Source organism: Eubalaena glacialis, chromosome 8 (genome assembly GCF_028564815.1).
Source record: "Eubalaena glacialis isolate mEubGla1 chromosome 8, mEubGla1.1.hap2.+ XY, whole genome shotgun sequence".
Lineage (NCBI taxonomy): Eukaryota > Metazoa > Chordata > Mammalia > Artiodactyla > Balaenidae > Eubalaena > Eubalaena glacialis.
In genome coordinates this window covers 114889249-114913035 of record NC_083723.1, presented here as the reverse complement: position 1 = coordinate 114913035, position 23787 = coordinate 114889249, and the positions used below count along the sequence as shown (strand labels likewise).

The following is a 23787-nucleotide window of genomic DNA, read 5'->3' as shown; positions in this document are numbered from 1 at the left end:
TCCTTCAGTTTACAGGCTACCTAGTTGTATTCCTGGAAAATTGTGCCAAAACCATGCAAAAGATCCTTGTTTCATATGAATGGAGTTATAGTTTCTGGGCTCAGACAGTTAATAACAGATTTTGTACCTATCTGAATGCCCAGCAGAAATTTGAAAGTCCTGACTAATGGAGGACAATTTCTTACTGTGTGGAAGTGTCCTGCATGTTGCATCCCTGGCTCCCGCTCACGAAATGACAGTAGTGCCTCCTGATCACTGTGACCAAAAAAGCCCACCAAACTGTCCAGATCACACTCTACAGGCAGTACTGCCTCCATTGAGGACCACTGATCTACAGAATTTGAAGCCAACAGAGACTTCAAATTTGTGATTTCAGGGTCAAGCTCAAGGCTTTTGTGCCTTTGAGCACACACATGGTCACCACTTGAAAGCCAGTCTTGGGGGGGAGTTTTTTGATATTGTGTTACAGCACAATGAGGGATCAGAATATGAAAAGTATAAGGAAAATGGGATCTGTCTATTTTAACAGTCAGTATTTACATGCAAACGTATGTGTGTATATTTATTTATGTTTATATGAAGTCTTTATGTTTGGTCTACGGACCTTTCTTTCAAAAGTTTAACATCATCTCAGAAATGAGCCTCACTTTGAAACATTTTTATGGGAAAACATTTTGACTTTGCGGGAAAATATCATTTTGATTGCCAACATTTATATTTATAGGACCATAACCCTGCCTAATGAAATGTGGGTGATCTACTTTTTCTTTCTTAGAGGAAGGTCCCAGGTTCAGTTCCACTGATCCTCCTCTGCTTGGTCCCTAAGGACACTTGTTTCAGGATGACACTAGGGAGGCAAAGCGCCCAGCCAATCCCATTGTTCATTTAATGAAAACGTGCTTGCCTCACTCTAACCAGATTTGACTTGTCTCAGAGTAAAATCTTTAATATAAAGTAGATTGTGTTTTTAAACTAAAAAACTGAAACAGCAACGACCACAAAAACCTTCACCTATCCTGCACTGTAATTTTGTCTAATTCGGTCAATCCATTTATCTTAAACACAGCACAGAGGCTGGCATATAATAGGCATTTAATACATATTTGAATCATTGAACCTCTAGATGGTAAAAGACATTAGCTTCTCTAGCACTGAAGTATGAGGTAAACTGATTTTGATATTTTGTGTTTCTTAAAACAGGTATATATCACATTTGTGTGGTTTGAATATTGAAAAATCACTGATTTATATACTTTTAACCATTTCAGGGTGGATTCATGCTGTGCTCACTTCTCAGGACTGTATGGCTTTTGGGGGGAACTTTCTGCACAACCTGAACATTGGCATGCAGCTCAGGTTTGTGTCATCAGTATTTAAAGGATCTTTTGTCCTTTCTTAAATAGGACTTAGTTCTAAAAGTCAAAAAAAAAAAAATTCAGCAACATACTTAATTGAGATCTCATGGAGATAGGCCCTGAGAAGTTATTAGGAACTTTTAACAGAAGTATTGTCTTAAAATTTTGACAGGAGAACACCTTGATGCTTTTCTAATCTAAAACAAAAAGAATAATTTATTCAATTTGAGACTAGACATCTCCCCAAATTTCAAAATTTTGTAGAAATGGATAGGCTCTCCTTTGGCTATTTTTACAGTGAGGGAATTGAACTAAAACCAGTCAGACTCAGGTGTGACATATGGTGCTGGGGCAGAGCAACCCTAAGTTAGGATTGTTGTCAAAACACCTGCTTTAATTTTGCTGTGGTAAAGGATTAACAGCTATTTCCCCTTCTGCATGAGAATTTGACCTTTGGGTAATAACTTCCCCTGGTAGCCTAATGAGAGAAGAATGTTACTAGGCAACATTGCTTATGGTAAAATGATTCCTGATTGATAAACCACATCGGTACTGGCAGAACTAGAAATACCTAGTAGGAAACCGTGTCTTTGGGCTCTCCTGAGTGTGACTGTTATAACTTGGCATGCCCCTGGGGAGCCCCGGAAGCCATGCATCTGTGGAGTTATTACAAGAGATTCTGGCTCTTAGGGGGGGTATGAAGCTTTAAGCCCGGGCAGCTCCCACACTTGCCAAGTGCAAATCTTCATTCTTTGGACCTGAGCTGTCCCTGGGGAAAGACAGCTCCTGGCTGTGTGGACTGCTGCAAGGACTCCCACGGAAGACTCACCCTGTGGCTAGCTGTGGTTTCCGTCTTCTCACCTTGACCCTTGCCAAGTGTGGTACTGAGCTTGAATGCTTAGTAGAGCCTAAAGAAAATGCCATGAGAGGGTGTTGCAGTGCTGTCCAACACAGGGAGCTGGTCTGTAAACACATCGTTCTATTTATTATAGTGGAACCCTTGTAAAATTCCTTCTGTTAAAACTAGGCTACAGATCCCAAGGGGTGATCTTTTTGAAGACCAGTGTAAATTCTTCAGTATCCTGTCAAATCTGTTAAGGGCAGACCTGAGTAAGATCATAGCTCAGTCTTACCCACGTGTGGTGGTGTTGAGCGATGTGCACTACTTGATTGGTCTTATACGTCGTGGGCTGCTTATTTTAGTTAAGTTGGTTGTCTCCATTTAACTTTGAAATGCTAATATTAATATTAAATTTCTTCAACTTTTATTTATTTAGGTGTTATGAGATGGAAAAAAGGCTAAAAACACCAGATCTTTTCAAATTCCCTTTCTTTGAAGCCATATGTTGGTTTGTAGCCAAAAACTTGCTGGAGACCCTAAAAGGTAATAAATAATCTGTACATTTTGTTGTTTCATATGATGCATGATATTTCTAAATTCACTAAAAGCCACTCATAGAAAGAGAGGTCCTTTTTAAAATGTGGTGTGGCTATTGTCCCTATTTTGTTTTTTAAATGCATGATTTTCCTCTGTTCAGAACCTTTTTAGCAAATTAGCAAATCTCTAGTCCATAGGCATAAAAATCAGATATATGAAGAGCTGCATCAGAACCACACAGGTAATATTGATAAATGTTCCTTTCACCGGGGACTCTAGTCATCTGCACACATTATCAGGCACGTGAAAGTGCCTCACTAACAAAAAAGCAGTTGAAGCCAAGGGACTGTTACCTAGTATTTGTTCCCAAACATTTGCTTTTAAAAAATCGAGGGAATAATTTTCATGTCCTGAGTGAATCAGGTGGTGTCTGTGCCATTACCATTATGACCATTATGTGACCAGTATAAGGCACCTGTTAGCACAAACCAACTAGTGTCAGGCTATGCATATATAGTTGAAGAAAAATGGTTCTTTTCAAGGGAGGGGGGAAATATATCCCTTTAAACTTGAAAGGTACGTCTTTTATGTGGAATTTCAGATTTTGATGTTTTATTACTGGTTTAATAACCTTTGAGCAGTCAAGTTGGAGACTCACTGTAACTTCCACTTTTACCTATTTTTTGCTTTTCGTGCACTTATGCCCATGAAAATACAGTCCATTTGGTTTTTGTGTTGTCTAACTTTCCTAGTCAGTTTGCCAGTAGTGCTACTATTTTTAAAAAATTATTTAATTAATTTATTTATTGGCTGCATTGGGTCTCGTTGCTGCACGCGGGCTTTCTCTAGTTGCGGCGAGTGAGGGCTACTCTTTGTTGTGGTGCACGGGCTTCTCATTGCGGTGGCTTCTCTTGCTGCAGAGCACGGGCTCTAGGTGCGGGGGCTTCAGTAGTTGTGGCATGCGGGCTCAGTAGTTGTGGCTCGTGGGCTCTAGAGCACAGGCTCAGTAGTTGTGGCACACGGGCTTAGTTGCTCTGTGGCATGTGGGATCTTCCCAGACCAGGGCTCGAACCCGTGTCCCCTGCATTGGCAGGCGGATTCTTAACCACTGCACCACCAGGGAAGTCCCAGTACTACTATTATAATTAGCTCCCAGAAGAAGAGATATAAACAGATTAAACAATAAAGTCTAGTCTAAACATTTGGGGTTTTCCCCCATTTAAATGTTACACAAGAAGAAAAGGTAAAAGGAAAAAAAACAACCAATAACTTATTTCTCAGGATGGCATGCACGGAATTAAATGATAAAGATCATTTATGGTTTCTTTCCTTAAAAGGGGGGCTGGGGAAAGCTCACTTTCTTTGGAAGGAAAGAGCAGTAGAACCCCACTCACACCTCGTAGCGCTGCTTAGAGGTAGGTGTCCTGACAGTGGTGCAGCTGTGCAGGATGGAGGCGGGATCCCATGGATGGGGAGGAGTAGTGTTCTCGCGTATTTTTCTTGGCTGCGGGAATGTCACAGTAGACCCATAGAGTTGCAGTATATGATTTTCAGTAAAATACTGGACAGTAAAGTTCATAGTCTCCTATTCAAGTAGAAGCCTGGGAAAATAGGAGCACTTATAAAAACACTTACAAATGTCCTTATTTTCTGGAAATAGAACCCAATTACTGAACTCTCCAGATAAGAGATTGGTAATTCAATATTCAGAAAATTCAGAGCACTTTTTCCACCTTTCTCTTCTCACTAACACATACACGTACACACACACACACACACACACACTGACACACTGACACACATACACACCTGGGGTAATGCTTTTTCCTTAATGTCTAAGAGGGGCTCATCAGTCGACTTTTTAGAACAAATTAAAAATTTATCTAAAAGGCAAACTCTTGCTGTTCCCCTTGCAGCCACAAGCAGCAAATTGTTCAGTCTTAAAATAACGATTTAACCTTTGTTTTAGGCCATTGAGAGTTCAGAAATATTGAGGTCTGACTGAGAACATGAACCTATACATTAAAAACCTAAAAAAAAAAGATTACTGTAAAAGGATATTTGTAGGTGAGGTTTTAAAATGTTTTCATTTTGTCAACTATATCAGTACAGGCTACCTGGCAATATTAGTGAGTCAGTCCAGTCCCACTAAGGCTAGAGCCAGATGACCACTATACCAATTGCCATTGTCTTAGGATTCATCCTGGAAGCAGGAATGGTGGTCTTGTTACCCCACATTATGTTGTTTTTTTTATCCCTGACCCTTTAACTTTCTACTATGGCCTGTTATCTTCCAGCTCAGGCTGTTAATAAGGTTTATATGATGGGTTAAATAAGTGTGGATTATATGAAACTCTTAACTGTGTTTAGTGTTAGTAATAATAAAACAGTGAACCAATTTTGGGTTCATGTAAGTAAATTAAACACTGAGCAGAAGTGAGATCTTTTGCTTTTGTTTCACCTTACCTGAATTTTAGACCACATCTAATATATTTTGCATGAGTTTTAGATAATAAATCTGGTTTTAAAACCCAGAAAAAACATTTGTGTGTATGTGTATTTGCCTTTACAATAATGTGGTATGTCATGCCCATAGTCAGTTGTGTAGGTCACACACTGTGTACACATACTCTCTCGTACAGTTCAGAGAATTATACAGCTATCACTCAGGTCAGCTCTACAAAGTAAGCAAAAACAGCCTTGCTGCTGCCTTAGAGAGGCCCAGTTATTTTTCCCATTGCACCCTCCTCCTTCCCTTCTAGAGAGAACCACCATCCTGACTTTTGTGAAATCCTTTTCTTCAGTTTTATCACTGTGTCACTAACTAAAATAGTTTAATTTTGTCCATTTTTAGACTTCGTGCGAGTAGATTCCTACTGATGCTCTTTTGTGACCTGTCTTTTACTCAGCATTATGTTTGTGAGCTTTCTTTTAACTGGAGCATTTAGTACAACTACATTTAATGTAATACTGTTTCTTTTTCTTTCTCACCTTTTCAACTGATTGTTTATTATTTCTCTGTTAACTTGTTTGATATTTGGTGGTTACTCAAAACCTAAAGTTAATCCCTTTGTCACAGAACACTAACTCCTTTCCCCCTCAACTTCATTGCCACAGAACTGAGAGAAGATGGTTTCCAGCCTCAGACTTACCTAGTACAGGGAGTGAAAGCGCTGCATACTGCTTTAAAATTATGGATGAAAAAAGAAGTAAGTAGTTGTCTTTGGTGAAATAATTGTTAATTTTTACATGGCAGGGTGAGGAAAACAGAGTCCTTATGTTATTTTGGAGTAGTAGAAGGAGTGGAAATCATGCTTTAAGTACAACCTGCATTTTATTGGACAGTATATACAAATGTGCTGGTTTATGTTTATATTTATGAGAATGAAGTACCTAGGTATTTCTTTAACCTCAAAAAGAAAGTAAATTTGAGTATATCTAGGATATTGACTAAGAAATGAACATGTAGATATAGAATAATAATATATAACTTTGAGCTCACATAGTGTGCTAACCACTGTGCTTAGTTATATTCATAAACTCATTTACTCTTCAAAACAACTATATGAGGTTGGGGTACTCTTGGTATCCCCATTTTACATATGGGGAAGCTGAGGTTCAGAGTTTAAGAACTTGCCCAAGACAACTGGTGGAGCTAGGATTAAAGCTCAGTCTCTGTGTTTGCAAAGCCTATGCTGTTATCCCTCTGCTAGTCTTATGTAAGAACGAAGGAAAAGAGAGGTCAGGGTTCAAGCAGGAGATTTCCATTTTTCCCTAAAATGTGGTCTAGTTTGCATCTGAATCCCACCACCTCTAAGAGGTCATCCCAGGTCTCCATTTGGAAGCAGTATGTCCTTTCCTTATGCGTCCATAGCGTATCTCTTGTGCCAGTGGACTTAAAAGTAATGTCCAGAAAGTAATGTGTCCATGTCCTCTTGTCTAAGTTTATAAGCTCTTGAAAAACAGGGACTTTCTCATCTTCATTTCCTTCCTGGAACTTTACACACAATGTTTTAATAAATGATAAATAGTTGAGCTGATGAAAATACATTCCCATGCTAATTTCTCAAATGTCCACCTGAAATAAAAATCCCCCTCTTAAAAGATATTGGGAGACAGTAATTAATAGGTTACCCTCCCAATAATTTTATGCTCCCTTTCACTTCATTGCTGCATATCCATTAAGAGTAAGGGCACTGTGGAAGCATTCAGGAAAATAAAAATCATGTCTTCCAATGTCAAAGATGTCATCATCTAAATGACAAGTAAAGGCATAAACAGATTACAAAAGTATATAGTATATAAAAAGATAAAAACGAAATAAAGGATATGTTGCAAAAACCATGTAATTCTTTTCCTTCTGAAGGCTGTAGACAAGTTGTTCTCAAACTTGTGTGTTTATCAAAATTGCCTTTAGAGCTTTTTAAAAATAAACTCCCTGCTGCTTTCCCAAGAGATTCTGATTTAATTGATCTGGGGTAGGATCTGAACCTCTGTTTTTAACAGACTTTGCAGGTGATTTTGATGCACAGTAAAACTCATCAATAATACATACTGTTAATTCATTGCATTTGAAGTGCCCTTTTAAAAGCATGATGTTTGCAGTTAACTGTAAACCTTGCTCTAAGATGAGAAGTAGCTTAGCATAGTGGCTAAGAGCGTGAACTCCGGAGTCAGAGGCTTGGATTCAAGCCTTAGCAATGCTGCTAATAAACCGCTAACCTGTGCTTCAGGCCCTCAACTGTAAAGTGAGAGTCCTAATAGTATCTCTGTCATAGTGTTGTTGAAAGGATTTACGAGTTAACACTCGTAAAGTACTCAACTGTATCTTGATGTCATTAGTTTGTTTTAACAGATTATGCTAAACCAAGGAGAGGATGTAAAGCAGAAGTAACAATTAGTACGTTAAGTGCGCCTAAAAGGTCAAAACTTTCTTAGATGTACAGATTAATATTTGGAAATAGACATAATAAATAATGACAGCAGTTTGCAGTCCAGTAGATATGGTAACTCACCAATTAATTCCTCTTTCCTGTGGATGGGATCTTTTTCCTATTTCGCTTTCGATGTGAAAAGAAAAAAAACTTTGCGAATTAGATTTCCCATGAGAAACTAGGATTATTTTAGTGCCTGTGTTCCCCCTTACAGATCCTTACGTATTATGAATTAAATTTAGTTAGTTTCTTTACTAATTATAGTAGTAGTTAGAATTACAGTAGGCTTTGAGGTGTAGAGTCCATATAGAACAAAATTTACAGTAAGACAAGTCCATTTTTAACTCAGGGTAAGAGGATTTTATGAGTTAATAAGGATCTCCTTAGAAGATATGAAACCAACCACATGAGCTCTGAGACCTGACTTGTGGATATTTGGCCTTGTCTGTAAAATCTAGAAAATTGATTTAGTAAATTAGTTTTTACATCTTAAAATGTGAGTAACTTTGGTTGTCTTATCTTTGTTAATCCAAATACAGCTTGTATCTGAACATGCCTTTGAAATTCCAGACAATGTTAGACCTGGACATCTTATTAAAGAACTTTCTAAAGTAATTCGAGCAATAGAGGTAAGAGTAGAAACTATCATCTAAATGCCTGGTTACTATCTGCTTTGAGAAGCAGTTGGATCTACCACCACACTACAAACATTGGAAAGCCCTGACACTCTTAGAAGAAATGGAATGCACTGTGTCTTGGAAGGAGTCTCAGGTTTTCAGGCTCCCAAAGTCCTACAGAGAAATCTGGAGTATTGTATCATAGTGAAGTAATAAGGAAGCAGTTACCAGGTTACTTCAGGTTCTTTAGGTTACTCCAAAAATAAAAAAATACAGCATAAACAAAACTTTCAGATCTCATTCATTTCTGCAATGCAGAGATGAATACATGTTAAGAAATGAAAGAAAGAGAAAAGGTAAGATGAGTAAGTGCTGGGTGAAACTGAATTGGAAAGAAGGATGACACAAGTAGGGTGGGGCAAGGAGATCCACTTGACTGAAAATATTACAGCAACTCGGTTAGGTAAATGCCCTTTGATAAAAGCCCATGAAGTCTGAGATTAGGTGTTTTAATTTATTAATTAGGAGCTATTCTAGGTATTAAAGAAAGGGGGTTTTAATTAAAGTAATTCTTGAGGACGGTGGTTCTGTTAGTGTCCAGCTTGAACTGAAAGGAAATTAAGTGGAGGAATGGCGGCTAACTGATACAGCTCAGATTAGGGCTGTGTTTGGGGAATGAAAAGAGGTGTACGTCTAAGAAATATTAAAATGTTGGGTTTAATATCCTTGGATAGAGTATTTCATGTAATTCTGAATATGTTCAGATATGGTAGGAAATTATTTTCTGTTTTTGAAGAGCTGCATATAAATGGATTTTTAAAATCAAAAGTCACATATTTAATCTTAAATATATATGTAAATGGATAAATATATAAATGTCATATATAATAACAACCAAAACTAAGAATAAACTCAATAAGAAAGGTGTAGGTCTATATGAAAAAACTATAAATCTTTACTAGGAGAAATAAAACTATAGTTGAATAAATGGGAGTGTCATTTCTGAAATATGTCAATTCCAAATTAGTATTACAAATTGAAAATGGTAAAATATACCTGGAAGAATAATTGGACAAAAATAGTCAACAAAGTGTTTTTTTGTTGTTTTGGGGTTTTTTTTTTTTGTTTTTTTAATTGGAGGGTAGGGAGTACAGAAGGAAGCAAAATGGCAGTAGAAAAATGTACAAAGAAAAATATAAACAGGTATTTCACCAAAGAAGAGATAGAAATGGCCAATCCAATAAAAATATGAAAAATATTCTCAATATGTGAAAAAGTATTCAAGTACATTTTGCCACGTAATTTATGATTTCAAATGATCATTTACCAAATTGGCAAAGATAAAATTCTTTATCTTTGTGCTGCTGGTAGGAAGTGTAAATAGTTCATGCTTTCTAACTAGAATATCCCTTGACTTAGCATTATTTTAATAAAGTAAATGAGAGGAATCCAATTAAACTTTGTACATGACCATACCTGTTTACCACTATCACCTCTTGGAACAAAAATGATAGTAAAAGAATAAAAAGCAATATCCCCTGAAGGCAAAGAGAATAATAGAGATGAAGACTCCAACAAAATTTTGGAAGCTGGAAAGCAAATGTTCAAGTGGTAACTGACTTAACAGACCAGAGAGAGCTGAAACCTGTGTGGGCAATGGGAGAAGACCAGAGCAGATCTTATTTGTACAGTAAAACCTTCAAAAAGTTCAGCAATCAGGGAAACTAGGACCCTCTGAATATGAGAGTGGAGGTGGGGTTGAAAACAGGATTGATTAAAGGTCTATTTAAGAAATAAATTGACCTCCAGATCCCTGCCTTAACACGTGCAAGAAACTAGAGATTTAATTTTTTAGAGGTTGAACTTGAGACTGGACTTCGGCCACTGAACCCAGCTGAGGGAGATGGGTACCATACTGAAAACAAGAGGATTAAGTGACAATCTACATAGTGAATGATTCTTCTTCCATGTGGCTCTCCCAAACACTGGCAGTCTGGCCTGTACCTCCCAGGCCAAAAAGAAGATCCACTGATGTTGACAATTTGAAACCTTCAAATGGAACAACCCAGATTCCTGTAGTGAAACCCATCAGTTGGTAAAGCCCCACTCACACAGAGCTCCCAATTAGCTTTTTCCTTTTTACATACAGTGAAACGCACAGATCATGAAAGTACAATTCGAGTTTTGACAAAAGAATATACCTGTGTAACCCTTACTCCAGTTGAGCTAAAAATCATCTGCGTCACCCCAGAAGGTCATTTCTTGCCCCCTTCTATTCAGTCTTTGACTATCATAGCTACCACTGTTCTGACCTCTCCTGCTATATCATAGATTAATTTTGCCTATTTTTGAATTTCAGATAAAGGCAGTCATACAGCGTATAGTGTTTTTGTGTCTGGCTTCTTTAAACATAAGGCTTTTGAGATTCATTCATGTTGCATGTGTCAGTAGTTCTTTTTCATTGCTGAGTAGTATTCGGTTAAATGAATATACCACAGTTTGTTTTCCATTCTTCTGTTGATGAATATTTGGATTATATGCAGATTTGGCCATTATGAATAAAACTGTTATAAGCAACCTTGTGTGTCTTGTGGTAGATATATGTTTTCATTTTTCTTGGATAAATACCTGGGAGTAGAGTTGTTAAGTCATAGGGTAAATGAATTTTTAACTTTATGAGAATCTGCCAAACAGTTTTCCAAAGTGGTTGTACCATTTTACACCCTCACCAGTAATGTATAGGAGTTGTAGTTGTTCCATATCCTTGCCAGTAAGTATTTGGTGTTTTCAGTCTTTTTAATTTTTGCTATTGCAGAGAATATGAAATGTTGTTTCATTGTGGTGTTAGTTTACATTTTCCTGAAGGCTGATGATGTTGAACACCTTTTTGTGTGCATGGCTGTCTGTATATCTTCCCTTATGAAGTATCTGTTTGAAGTTTTTGCCCATTTAAAAAATTATGTTGTTTTTATTATTGATTTGTAGGAGTTTATTATATATCCTGGACACAAGTTCTTTGTCCTTTGGCATGCATTCATTCATGTATGTTCGGATGATATATATTATATATGAGATATATACATATATATAATAGTAAATATTTACCCACAGCCTATGGCTTATCTTTTCATTGTCTTCATGGTGTTTTTTTTTTTTTTTAACTTTTTTTCCCTTGAGATATAGTTCGTATGAAAAATGGTGTCTTTATGAGCAGAAATTTTTAATTTTGAAGAAGTCCAATTTATAAAATCTTTTTCTTTTATAAATAGTACCTTTTTGTGTGTCCTAAGAAATCTTTGCCCACCCAAGGTCTTGAAGATACTTTCTTTTTTTTTCTAGAAGCTTTTACATTTAGGTAAATGGCCAATCTTGAAATTTTATACATAGCATAAGGTAAATTAAGGCATTATTTTTTCCCATATTTTTATCTAGTTTTTTAGCACCATTTCTTGAAACAAGTTAGCTTTTTAATGCTTCCCTTTGAAAATGCATAGAAAGCCAAGAAAATTTTTTAATACAAAGACCAAAAATAACAGATAAAAAGGGGAAAAAAAAGTATTCAGAGGAAACAATCAATAAGCAAGTAAGTCTTCAGCCCAAAACCCAAACATAACTGATTCCCTGAAGAGAGAAAAGAGTAAATAGTACTGCCATGAAAAAAGAACAGGAAGCTTTTTTTTTAAATTAATTAATTAATTAATTTATTTATTTATTTATTTTTGGCTGTGTTGGGTCTTCGTTTCTGTGCGAGGGCTTCCTCTAGTTGCGGCAAGCGGGGGCCACTCTTCATCGCGGTGCGCGGGCCTCTCACTATCGCGGCCTCTCTTGTTGCGGAGCACAGGCTCCAGACGCGCAGGCTCAGTAGTTGTGGCTCACGGGCCTAGCTGCTCCGCGGCATGTGGGATCCTCCCAGACCAGGGCTCGAACCCGTGTCCCCTGCATTGGCAGGCAGATTCTCAACTGCTGCACCACCAGGGAAGCCCAAGAACAGGAAGCTTTAACAAAGGAACATTCAAAGAAAAAAGAAAAGGAGCTCTTGGAAATTAGAAATAAAATAGAAACAAAATTTAGTAGAATGGTTGGAAGATAAAGTTGGAAAAATCTCTCCTAAAGTTAAAAAAAAAAAAAAAAAAGACAGAAATAGGACAGAAAAATTAGGTCGTTTTACACAATCACTGTCAAAATAATATGAGTTCCAGAAAGAGATAACAGAGAAAACAAGATTATCAGTAGAATAATCAAAGAAAATGTTTTAGAATTCAAGGACACACCTTCCCAAATTGAGAACTCTACAGCATGCCTGGTACAGTGAGTGAAAAAAGACCTATTCAAAGGCACATTTGGTCACATTTTAGAATACATGTAATGAAGTATATCCTAAAAAGCATCAAAGAAGGAAGTATGGGTCATATACAAAGAACTGGGAATGAGAATAATATCAGATTTCTCAACAATAACATTACAGACTAGAAGGCAATAAAGTAAACTCTTTAACATTCTGGGATAGGAGGGATGCCAACCTACAGGTCTGCGTTCAGCCAAGCTATGTCAAATATGATGGTAAAGATGTCAGAGAGGCAAGGTCTCAAACAATTTACCTCCATGTTCCCTTTCTCAGGAAACTCTTAGAGGATGTGCTGGGAGGGAGTAAACCGAAAAAGGAGCAGCCCTGGAATTCATTCTTCCAGCAAATACTGAGTACCTACTATGTGCTGTGTCCCATCAGGAATGGGCATAGAGCAGTGAACAAAACAAAGGCCCTGTCCCCGTGGAGCTTAGTAGGAAGAGGCTGGCCGTAAATATTTTAATGTCTCAGGAGTAAAGGAGTGCTCTGAAGAAAATAAAGGAGGGGAAAAGGGTAGGGAGTGACAGCCAGAGATGGGGGGGCGGGGGTTGCAGCTTTATGTGGTAGAATGGGAGCAGGTCGGGAATGGCCTTTGGTATCATGTGCAGGCCCAGAGTGCAGCTAGTCCAGGATGGACCAGGAGAATGAAAGGCTCCATAACAGTTGTTGATCTGAAATTCACATTTAACTCGGCATCTTGTACTTTATCAGGCCTTCCGGTCTAGGAGGTCTGTCTCCAAAGAAAAATATAAAGATTGATAAATTACTTAATGTGTTTGAATGTTTGCCTTCTTCTAGTGGGAATTTGGGGATCAATTAGTGATAAATACATAGGAAACAAAACAGATGGAGATGAGGCAATTATAAACTCAAGGGAAAGTCAAAGGATGTAAAAGAAAGTAAAGGTAATAATAGTATGTTACATGGCACTGGGTTGTAAATAATTTTCACTGAGTCCAATTTAAATACTGAATACTGAAGGAAGAGAAAGTGTGTGTGCCTTTAGGAGAGGTGTGCAAAGATTAAGACTTTATCTTGCATAGTAGGGATTCAATAATGTCTGAAGCTGAAAAACCAAGAAATAACAGTTTAAACATGTTCTTTAGACATTTGGAGGCAAATAACTGAAACAACAACAACAAAAAAACAGCTACAAGAGTTGGAAGTGCTGGGTATATACCCCAAAGAATTGAAAGCAGGGTGCACACACATGTTCATAGCAGCATTATTCACAGCATCGAAAACGTGGAAGCAACCCGGATGTCCATCACAAATGAATGGATGAACAAAATGTGGTATATACATACAATGGAATATTATTCAGCATTAAAAAAGAAGGAAATTCTGACACATGCTACAACATGGATGAACCTTGAAGTTACTGTGTTAAGTGAAATAAGCCAGTCACAAAGGGAGAAATATTGTATGATCCCATTTACATGTAGTTCCTAGAGTAGTCAGATTCATAGAGAAAGTAGAATGGTGGTTGCCTGGGGCTGGGGCTCAGGAGGAGTGGGGAGTTATTGTTTAAGAGTTTGAGAGGATTAAAAAGTTCTGGAGATGGATAGTGGTGATGGTTAGACAACAATGTGAAATGTACTTAATGCCACTGAACTGTGGCATTTTACACTTTAAAATGGTAAATTACGTATACATTACCACATATATTATGTGGTACAAAATTCTGTGTATGTTACTACAATGTTTAAAAACTTGCAAGTTGTTACCTCTGGAGAAAGCGAATCAGATGGGGACGAGTAGACTGCGCTTTTCATGATATGCTTATAGAGTTTTAATTTTTAAAGCTACATAGATGTGTGACTTTGGTTTAAAAAGCATTTATTGATTTATGCAATTACGTATGTGAAAGAATTTCATCATAGGGAAGAACTGGAAGCAGCCTAAATAACTGCCATTAAATATTAGGTCAATAAATTATGCCATATCTCTACAGTAGAATACGACACAGCCTTTAAAATGATATTGAAAATCAAGGAAATATGTTCACAGTATATTACGTTGGGGAGAGAAGGGGAAAAGATCTCAGCAAAGCTGTTCAAGTTTTATAATTTGGTGTTTTTTGTTTATATGATTAAACTGAATGTTTTTTGTTTTCTAAAATATTTTTATGGCTGATTATTTAGTCAGGTATGTTTGTGGGCTTGTCATAAAAATACCCTGAATTTCATTCTTAAAGGAGGAAAACGGCAAACCAGTTAAATCTCAGGGAATTCCTACTGTATGTCCAGTTTCACGATCCTCAAATGAAGCAGCTTCCCCATACCATTCCCGACGAAGGATGCGGAAACTTCGAGATCATAATGTCCGAACTCCTTCTAACCTAGACATCCTGGAGCTCCACACGAGGGAGGTGCTCAGAAGACTGGAGATGTGTCCCTGGGAAGAGGCAAGCTTCCATTCCATGGTCACACGAGAGACTTGGTCGTTCCTGAAAGGCCTTCAGAAGGACTATAGAAAGAGAACAGTCCGGCCGTTCTTGTTGTCTGATCTTTGCTTAGTGCTGTAGGGGTCAGCAGCGCTTCTGCTTGTGACAGGGACATGCTTCAGTGTAGAAGTAGGACGAACAGATCTCATCTGTTTGCCGACACGTTTACCGAGTGCTTACCAAGTGCCGCATGCTCTCCTAGGCTCTGGAGAAGATACCAGAGTGAGCATAACCTAAGTCCCTGCCCTGCTGTAGCTTCCATCCTGGCTCAAGTTGGAAGGATCGAAGTCAGAGACAGATATTAAAATAATATAATTTCAGGTAACAAATGTTATGAAGAAAGAGAGCAGTAGAGCCAGAGAATAAAGGGGCTCGGGTGGCTGGCTGCTTTAGCTAAGGTGGTCAGAGAGCCTCTCAGGTGGGTGCATTTGAATACCACTTACTTAGCAGAGGAAGTCAGATGGATACACAGACTTGAGGAAGAGTATTGCAGGCAGAGGGAAGAGCAAGTGCAGAAGGCCTTTTCCTGGCCCAGCAGCAGCAGCATGGATGACTGTTAGACTGGGAGTCTGTTAAACCCATGACTACAGTTTGAGAAGTGATGGCCTAATGGACAAAGGGGAGAAGCAGTGGGGCAGTAATGAGCTCAATGTAGGGCCTTTGTAAAACATGCTAATGACATGTGGTGAGATCCATATCATCCATGATTTTACATCTTAAGTAGAGGATAATTTAAAATGAATAAGATAGCAGTATCTCTTAATTAACATATTTAAAGAAGCTATATAGAAATGAAAACTTCCTTAAATATTTTAAATTTTATATAATTATATTTATACTGTTTTAAGCTTTTGTTGTTCTAAACCGCCTTAAACCCATAGCCATCTAGCTTATTATAAAAGGTTCTATTTATTATTAAAGAAAAATATTACCACAAAAAGGAAATATTCTTTATGTATTGAAAACCAGCTACTGTTGTGCCTTTATGTCACCCGGTGGCCTTTGTTCCTGGTGACAGCAGGGTGATGACCTGTAAGTTGCTGGGAGTGTCTGGTGGGAAGACTAGAGATTAGGTCAAAGATAGGGTGACTGGAAAGGACCCAGCAGCTAGCACTTCTGCGGGGAGAAACAAGGCAAAGAGAATTCAGATACATGAAGGCAGTACTTCTCCAGCTTTTCAGTTTTTCAGCTTTCTGCAAGAGTGAAATGTCTGAATTCACTTGATAGAGATTTTATATTCTGCGTTATAGAATGTGTTTTATAGTTACTGGCCCTACAGAAAGGTGAACCAGATTCATGCTTTGGTTTTAGGAACCATGTAGTTTTCGTGCCACACCACTACAAATGCCCTAGCCTCGAGGCCGCCCAGCACTCTTCAGCATGCTGGGCTGGGGCGGGGGGAGGTGGTGGGTGGTATACAGTTCTTTACTTGTCAAGCCGGCATATTTGAGGGTGGAGGTTAAGTAAGTTCTGTTTTTATACTTTAAGGACATTTTGAGCTCTAAACTGAATGGAAAATTCAACAAACATCTCCAGCCATCTTCCACGGTACCTGAATGGAGAGCGAAAGATAATGATCTCCGATTACTGCTGACAAATGGAAGGATAATTAAGTATGTGAAGTAGATCAAAGTATCTAACAGATTAGTTTTCAGTGGATTCCCTCTGTTCATTTAATCCCTGGTCCAGACCATTACACAGCTGCCTGAAATATGGGGAAAGTGTCTTAGTTCTCTATTTTCTCTGTAAATTAAGGAGGGTTTAATACCGTTTGGCTACATGGTTGCACTGTTTTCTGACTCGATTGTTTTTCCCACTGTATACAGGGATGAGAGACAACCCTTTGCAGATCAGAGTCTTTATACAGCAGACAGTGAAAATGAAGAGGATAAGAGAAGGACAAAAAAGGCAAAAGTGAAGATGGAAGAGAGCTCAGGAATAGAGGGGGTGGAGAATGAAGCGTCTCAGAAACCACTTAACAGTATGTTTGTTTTAATGGTCATTTTAAAGGTCTGCTCGTTACCAATGTGCTAATAATATGTAAAGTAACTTGCTAATTTTAAAGTGCTTAAATCAGTAGTAGGATTACAATTTCTGTGTCCCTGATACTCTTTTGAGAAGTCTGGAGCATTTCTGAGTCGTCTCTCCATCAGGGAAATGCCAGATGTGACCACCAAGTGAGGGGTGGCGCCCAGGGAAGGTGGTATTAGTGACGAGGATGTCGCCGGCCAGTGACACCCTCATCTAGTGACAGTTTTTACAAGAGTCACATGAAGCTCATGCATCTTACGGGCCTCTACTCCAAATAATAAAATAATAAAGTTGCAAGTTTAATCCTATTTCTGAGATAATCTTAGCTAACATACATATGGTTTTCAGAATTAGGAGGCATATATACCTGGCTGATCTGAAGCTCTTAGTAACCCATGTACTGTCTTATTTGATTGCCTGTTGACAAGAAGGCCTCTACTTGGTTATTAATTGGTCGTCAGTGTGATGGTTAGTGACTCCTCCTCCTCCTCGAGGTCTTTCTTCTTTGAATGAAGTCTTCATTTTCTCAACACTTTTCAGGGCCTCCATATACCCTTCTATCTTAAAAAGGAGTTAAATATTTTAGTACTTGATAAGTAAATGTTCCAGGTGATTAACATTTTTTAATCCATGTTGAATACCTCAGTCCTGCTAATTCTGGGTAGGTTTGGTATTGCTGTAGTTGCTGACTCTGCCTTTGTTCTCGTGTCTGGGGGGAGGCAGCTAATCAATGGAATTCATCCCACAGTTGTTGAGGAGTGCTACCGGCAAGAGAGAGGCAGGGCTGGAGCCTGGTTCAAGCTTGTTGGATTCACTGTCTACTTGAATGTGTCTTAGGCTTAGGAGAGTTTGTTTTGTTTTGTTTTCTGTTGAGAGAAATAACGCACAGCGGAAAGTGAAAAACATCTTGCAGCTAATTTTAGTGTTAGAGGTTTTTTTCTGGAAAGAAATATAAAATAGTCAACCCACCCATATAAGGATTATATCACCATATTCAACAAATACCCCAGATGTTTTAAGAATACACGTTAATCTGTATCTTGGTCAATTAGGGAGATGGTCCATGGGGGAGGAATGAAATGAAGACAATGAAAGCAGTGAGAAAAGGACAGAGCAGGAGCGGTTGAGGCATCTCACAAAGCTGGACAGGCTTTGGATGGCACTTTATTCAAATTCTAATGACTCTATTTTTCTCTCATCATTTTCCTTCTCAGGGTTTTTAACAAGTGTGAAATCAGAACTCAGGAATCGATCATCAGAATATTCTGATATTTCTGATTCAGAAGACTCTGGACCTGATTGCACCGCACTGGTACGCCTGGAACCCTTAACTTAAAGTTATGTGACAAAAAGATGAACATCCACTTTCCTTTACCTAGGAGGAAAGTGAATGACAGCTTTCCCAAAGCCTGTGTCTCTGACCTTTGTGGCACAGGGCCTTCTCTGCAGTGGTAATTACACACACACGTCCCATCATGTGACTGTTTACATCTGATCGACATATCTTTTGTCTGATTTTGGAAAGGGTGGAGGGAGATACTGTTCTCATGTTTCTCGTATTTCTCATAGGTTATATTTCATTTTGCCTTAAAGAAAACCTGTACTATTTGTTTGTTTTTTTTTTACTAAGGAATTATGTTACTGTAGTTATTAGAGATTTTCACTTTTTCATATGAAATACAGAAATAATTACATGATAATTAAGATTCTCACTTTCCCTAAACGGATAAAGTGTTTCTGGTTAGTTTGTACAGACCTGTTCAGATTTCTTATATAGATTTGCCTCCATTTAATTATCTCAGAAAAATAATTTTACCACTGAAGAGTCTGAAAGTTCAGGTGATGAAAAGAAACAAGAAATTACATCAAACTTTAAGGAAGAATCTAATGTGATGAGGAGCTTCCTTCAAAAGAGCCAGAAGCCATCTAGAAGCGAAATTCCAGTTAAAAGGTAGGCATGCTGATGATGGTAGTCTTATTATATCGTAATAGAAATGATAGGAAAACGTTTGTTGCTTTGTTTTGTTTGGGGTTTTGTTTTGTCTTGTTTTAAATTTTACCAAAAATTTTATTAGAATTAAAAAGGTTCTTGTCTTTTTTGCTGATCCGCCCTTTAGGGAGTGTCCTACCTCGACGAGCACAGAGGAAGAAGCTATTCAGGGCATGCTGTCTATGGCAGGGTTGCACTATTCCACGTGTTTACAAAGGCAGATACAAAGCACAGACTGTGGTGGTGAAAGACACTCTCTCCAGGATCCCAGCCGCTGCCACAGCAGTAACCATGAGGTTAGGCAGTTGTATCGCTGTGATAAGCCAGTGGAAAGTGGTAAGAAACATAAACTATAAGTCTCTGAAAAATAACATATAACCCCCACCTTAATAGCCCTGTCATCCTAGTTGAGGTTAGAGATTATGAATAAGAACTGTTTATTGCACATCTTTAGTTGGAAATGGTGTTAAGCATATTGGCAAAAGAATACATAATGTTGACAAATGTAAGATGCAAGTATAAGAACTCAAAATGTAAATTAATGGATTAAGAGTTGTGTTCACTGGCTGTCACAAGACAGTATTGTTTCCCTTTTATAAGTCGGTCAGAGTGGAGGGAATGTTTTGGTGTCTTAATTGATGTGCTAAGTTTGAACAATCAACTCTTTTTCCTTTTGTGGAAGCAAGTTTTGAACTGTTTCTGCTTGAGGATATTCTCTCTTACTTGAAAAGGAAGTATTAGGAAAGAGAGACGACTCGGTGGCATTATCAGTGATGCCACACAGTGTTTTCTTCTGTCTGCCTTTAGTGAAAAATTTTATTTCCCTAAAAATCTGAGGAGGATTGGGGAGAAGATGGTACCACATTAAAACTGAAGTCTGTTGTAGACATTGTGTTCATTCCCACCCAGCTGTGTTAACTAAGTACCAGGAGCTTGACATTGATTTCACTTAATTCTCGAAACAACATTTTGGGTGTATGTAATGTAGCTTTAACAGGTAAAGGAAAAAAGACTTAGTGGACTTCACTTGCCCATTCTTACATAGCTGTTCAGAGGTTGGAATTTGAACCCAGGACTAGACCGTTTGATCTCAAAATCTTTGCTTATTGTATAAGAGGAAACTGAGGTTTAAAGAGGTTAAGTAACTTGCCTTAAGATGCATTGGTAATGGAAGAACTTAAATTCAAATCTGGGTTTGTCTGTCTTTCCACTATACCATTCTGTCTGCCTGTAATCTCTTTGTCCCTTGAAAAGAAAGCTTCTATGGAAATGCTGCCAAATTCAGGCAAACATATGCCTTTATTCTATATGGGAAAATATATTACTTTTAGAGAAAGTATATTGCACTTGGTTTTACATCTACAGCAGATGGCCATAGAATTTGATCTAGGTCCTCCAGCATCTGGCACAAAATCCTGCCATAGAAAGACAGTCATTGGGAGAATTGAAAGAATTAACATGTTAGATTGAGAACTGGTGACTGTTGTTTTTGAGAGGGAAAGGAGTGTGGTGAAAGTATATGAATAAAGAGTTAGTATATTCATTTTAAAATAAAATGTCAATATAGATTTACTTTCAATTTTAAGTAGCAGGCTAACTTTGTTCTTTATGATCCAGTTTGTGTGAAGATCATTTAATTAAAACTTCTCTTTAGGGTATCATGTCAAGACTGAAGATCAAGACTTGAGGAGTTCTTCCTGGATTAAACAATTTGATACAACTTCCAGATTTAATCGTCAGGTATATTCAAGGTTTGAAACGTTAAAATAGATTGTCATTGGTGCTCTGTTTTTGCTTTCTTTTTTTAAGCTGCAACCAGTAATCAACCACTAGACCTGGAAAGCTTAAAAATTGCCATTAAATGCACATTTGAACAGCTATCCATTTTTAGGGATTCTGATATAATGACTGATGAAAGGCTTATGGATAGAATGTGATCTGGAAAAGAACAGTTTATTTAAGAAAACAGTTAAAAGCTCCTGGCTGCCAACACCTTTAGGTTATGTCTGGCTAGAATGAAACATGAAAGGAAAAAAAAGTACCACGAGGATCCTTTTAGTCTCTGACGTTGTTTGTCAGATTTTTTTTTAATGTTATTTTATTTATTTTTGGCTGCGTCGGGTCTTAGTTGCGGCGCACGGGATCTTTGTTGAGGCGCGCAGCTTCTCTCTATTTGTGGCGTGTGGGTTTTCTCTCTCTAGTTGTGGCGCGCAGGCTCCAGGGCGCGTGGGCTCTGCAGTTGTGGCACGCAGGCTTAGTTGCCCCGCGGCCTGTGGGATCTTAGTGCCCTGCCCAGGGATCGAACCCACGTCCCCTGCATTGTAAGGTGGGTTCTTTACCACTGGACCACCAGGGAAGTCCCTGTCGGATATTTTTAGATACTAAATTTCTTTGAGAATTTGATGACAGTTACGGATTCTCTTTGCAGAAAAATGTCCATCATAAATATGAATTGTGCTTACATTTTCTCATGGTTTGTGCCCACCCTCACCCCAGACCATTCGTTGACTCCAGATTAAGAGCCCCTGCTCTAAGAGAAGGCACTTGATGTCTTAGGATCTTGGTGTATGAATGCTTATACCAAACAAAACAAACCCAAAATACCTTTTAAAAAAACCAAAACTTTACCAGTAGCACCATACAAGGAAAGCAGTATGACCTTTTGCTGCAGACCTTGGAAAATGACAGCCGAAGAAAGAATCAAAATTCTCATGTGGCAGAGTGGAGTCCTCAAGCCTCCCCAACCCCAAGCATTCTCTGAGTAGCAGAAATATGGGTAGTTTTTATGTTCTTCGTTTGGCTTATCTATATTTTCTAAATACTTACCAATTACAGTTATAATACGAAAAAGAACCAAGTTATTTTTTTCAAGGCAAGTACAAGTTCTTTTAATGGAAGGATATGCTCCAGGGTCAAAGGTCAGCTAAGAAATCCCTGAACTATTAAGAATTCACTTATTCGGGCTTCCCTGGTGGTGCAGTGGTTGAGAATCTGCCTGTTAATGCAGGGGACACGGGTTCGAGCCCTGGTCTGGGAAGATCCCACATGCCGCAGAGCAGCTGGGCCCGTGAGCCACAGTTACTGAGCCTGCGCGTCTGGAGCCTGTACTCCGCAACAAGAGAGGCCGCGATAGTGAGAGGCCCGTGCACCGCGATGAAGAGTGGACCCCGCTTGCCACAACTAGAGAAAGCCCTCGCACAGAAACGAAGACCCAACACAGCCATAAATAAATAAATAAATAAATAAATAAATAAATAAAAGCAGCCACCCATTCACTTTAAAAGAAAAAAAAAAGAATTCACTTATTCAGTGTATGATTTTATAGTGCCTCACTGGTTATAAAATTTATAACTCATTAGCATTATAGGATTTAGTATTAAAAGTAAGCTATTATTTAAATCTAATGGTTGTTTTTATAATTGTCTGAAAATAAGGAAGTAGGGGACAGATGATCAGCAAGATCACCTTAGAGAAGATTGAATTTCTATTGCCTGTAATCTAGCGAGGTATGAGAAAGGCATGTCAAATTGAACAGCTGTTTCTTCATGCTCAACAGTATTTGTGAGACTATTTTAAAGCAAGTCTGTGTTGAATGCTGATTTTAAAACTTACTTGACCATTACAGAATCAGAAATTCACTTTAATACACACACACACTTAAAACTAGTTTCATGAGACATCACATCTGCAGCATGCTCTTTTCGAGTTTATCTTTTCTTCTCTTTTTAATTCTGGTCAGGACCCTCTCTGTTTTGATTTCAAGACCCACCAGTCATCCATCTATCTATCTATCTATCTGTCTGTCTGTCTGTCTATGTTTTCTTCTCGACTTAAATTATGAGGCATCTTCAAGACTTGAATCCTTCAGCACTTCTAGGTTTTGGAATGAGATGACCATCAAGAGGGGGTGGTTTTCTGTGGCTACTACATGTTAAGAAAACCCAAGTTCAGTAATCTATTTCTTCTCTCTCTTGAATTGTTAATGCATAGAGAGGTTAAATACCTTACTTATCTTAAAGGAACCCTAAAAATTCAACCTTATTTCCTTCCTTCTTTTTTAGGATCTAAGTAGAGGCCAGAAATGCATCAGAAAGGAAGTTTCATCAGAAATCAGTCAGAAGGTACAAAGTAGGAATTCTGTGGACAGCAGTGGCTCAAGCCCTCAGAATGGAAAGTATATGCAGAGTTCAAGCTTGATGTCAGGGGCATGCCAGATAAGTAATGGCAGTATAAGCCCAGAAAGGCCTGTTGGTGAAACTTCCTTTTCAGTGCCCCTTCACCCCACCAAGAGACCTGCATCAAATCCACCACCTATCAGCAACCAGGCAACAAAAGGTAACTGCTACGTGTGTGTATGTTAAGTACATTTCTGACTGTGTATGTTGGTGACAGCAGCAGTTTAGATAGACATCGTCTGTACCCTCACGTTGCTCACAGCCTGCTGCATCACAGACAGCGCAGCAATAGCAGCATGCACAGGTTACTATGGGGACAGAGGAGAAGGATACCTCAGTCAACCCTGAGGAGCAGGAGGGGCTTCCTGGAGGGGGAGGTAGATCCTGGAGAGGCTGATAATGGGTTAGCCATGCTGAGGTGGGGGAAGCACCGAAGGCAGAGGAGACAGTGTGACCCACAGGACAAAGGGGAGAAACAGCACGGGGTTACGTATGAAACTGCCATCACTTTCGTTG

General features: G+C 38.5%; 1 protein-coding gene across 1 annotated transcript in view; it reads left to right on the top strand.

Annotated features, from left to right (window-relative positions):
* KDM7A (lysine demethylase 7A) overlaps window positions 1–23787 on the top strand; it is an 85853-nt gene that overhangs the window by 60026 nt on the left and 2040 nt on the right. Inside the window, exons 8-19 of the mRNA XM_061198807.1 lie at window positions 1269–1356; window positions 2633–2739; window positions 5851–5942; window positions 8207–8296; window positions 14827–15036; window positions 16564–16688; window positions 16902–17056; window positions 18321–18418; window positions 18909–19057; window positions 19224–19432; window positions 20751–20836; window positions 23158–23431. Coding sequence (XP_061054790.1) covers window positions 1269–1356; window positions 2633–2739; window positions 5851–5942; window positions 8207–8296; window positions 14827–15036; window positions 16564–16688; window positions 16902–17056; window positions 18321–18418; window positions 18909–19057; window positions 19224–19432; window positions 20751–20836; window positions 23158–23431 — 1683 coding nt within the window. The remainder of the gene's footprint in view (window positions 1–1268; window positions 1357–2632; window positions 2740–5850; window positions 5943–8206; window positions 8297–14826; window positions 15037–16563; window positions 16689–16901; window positions 17057–18320; window positions 18419–18908; window positions 19058–19223; window positions 19433–20750; window positions 20837–23157; window positions 23432–23787) is intronic.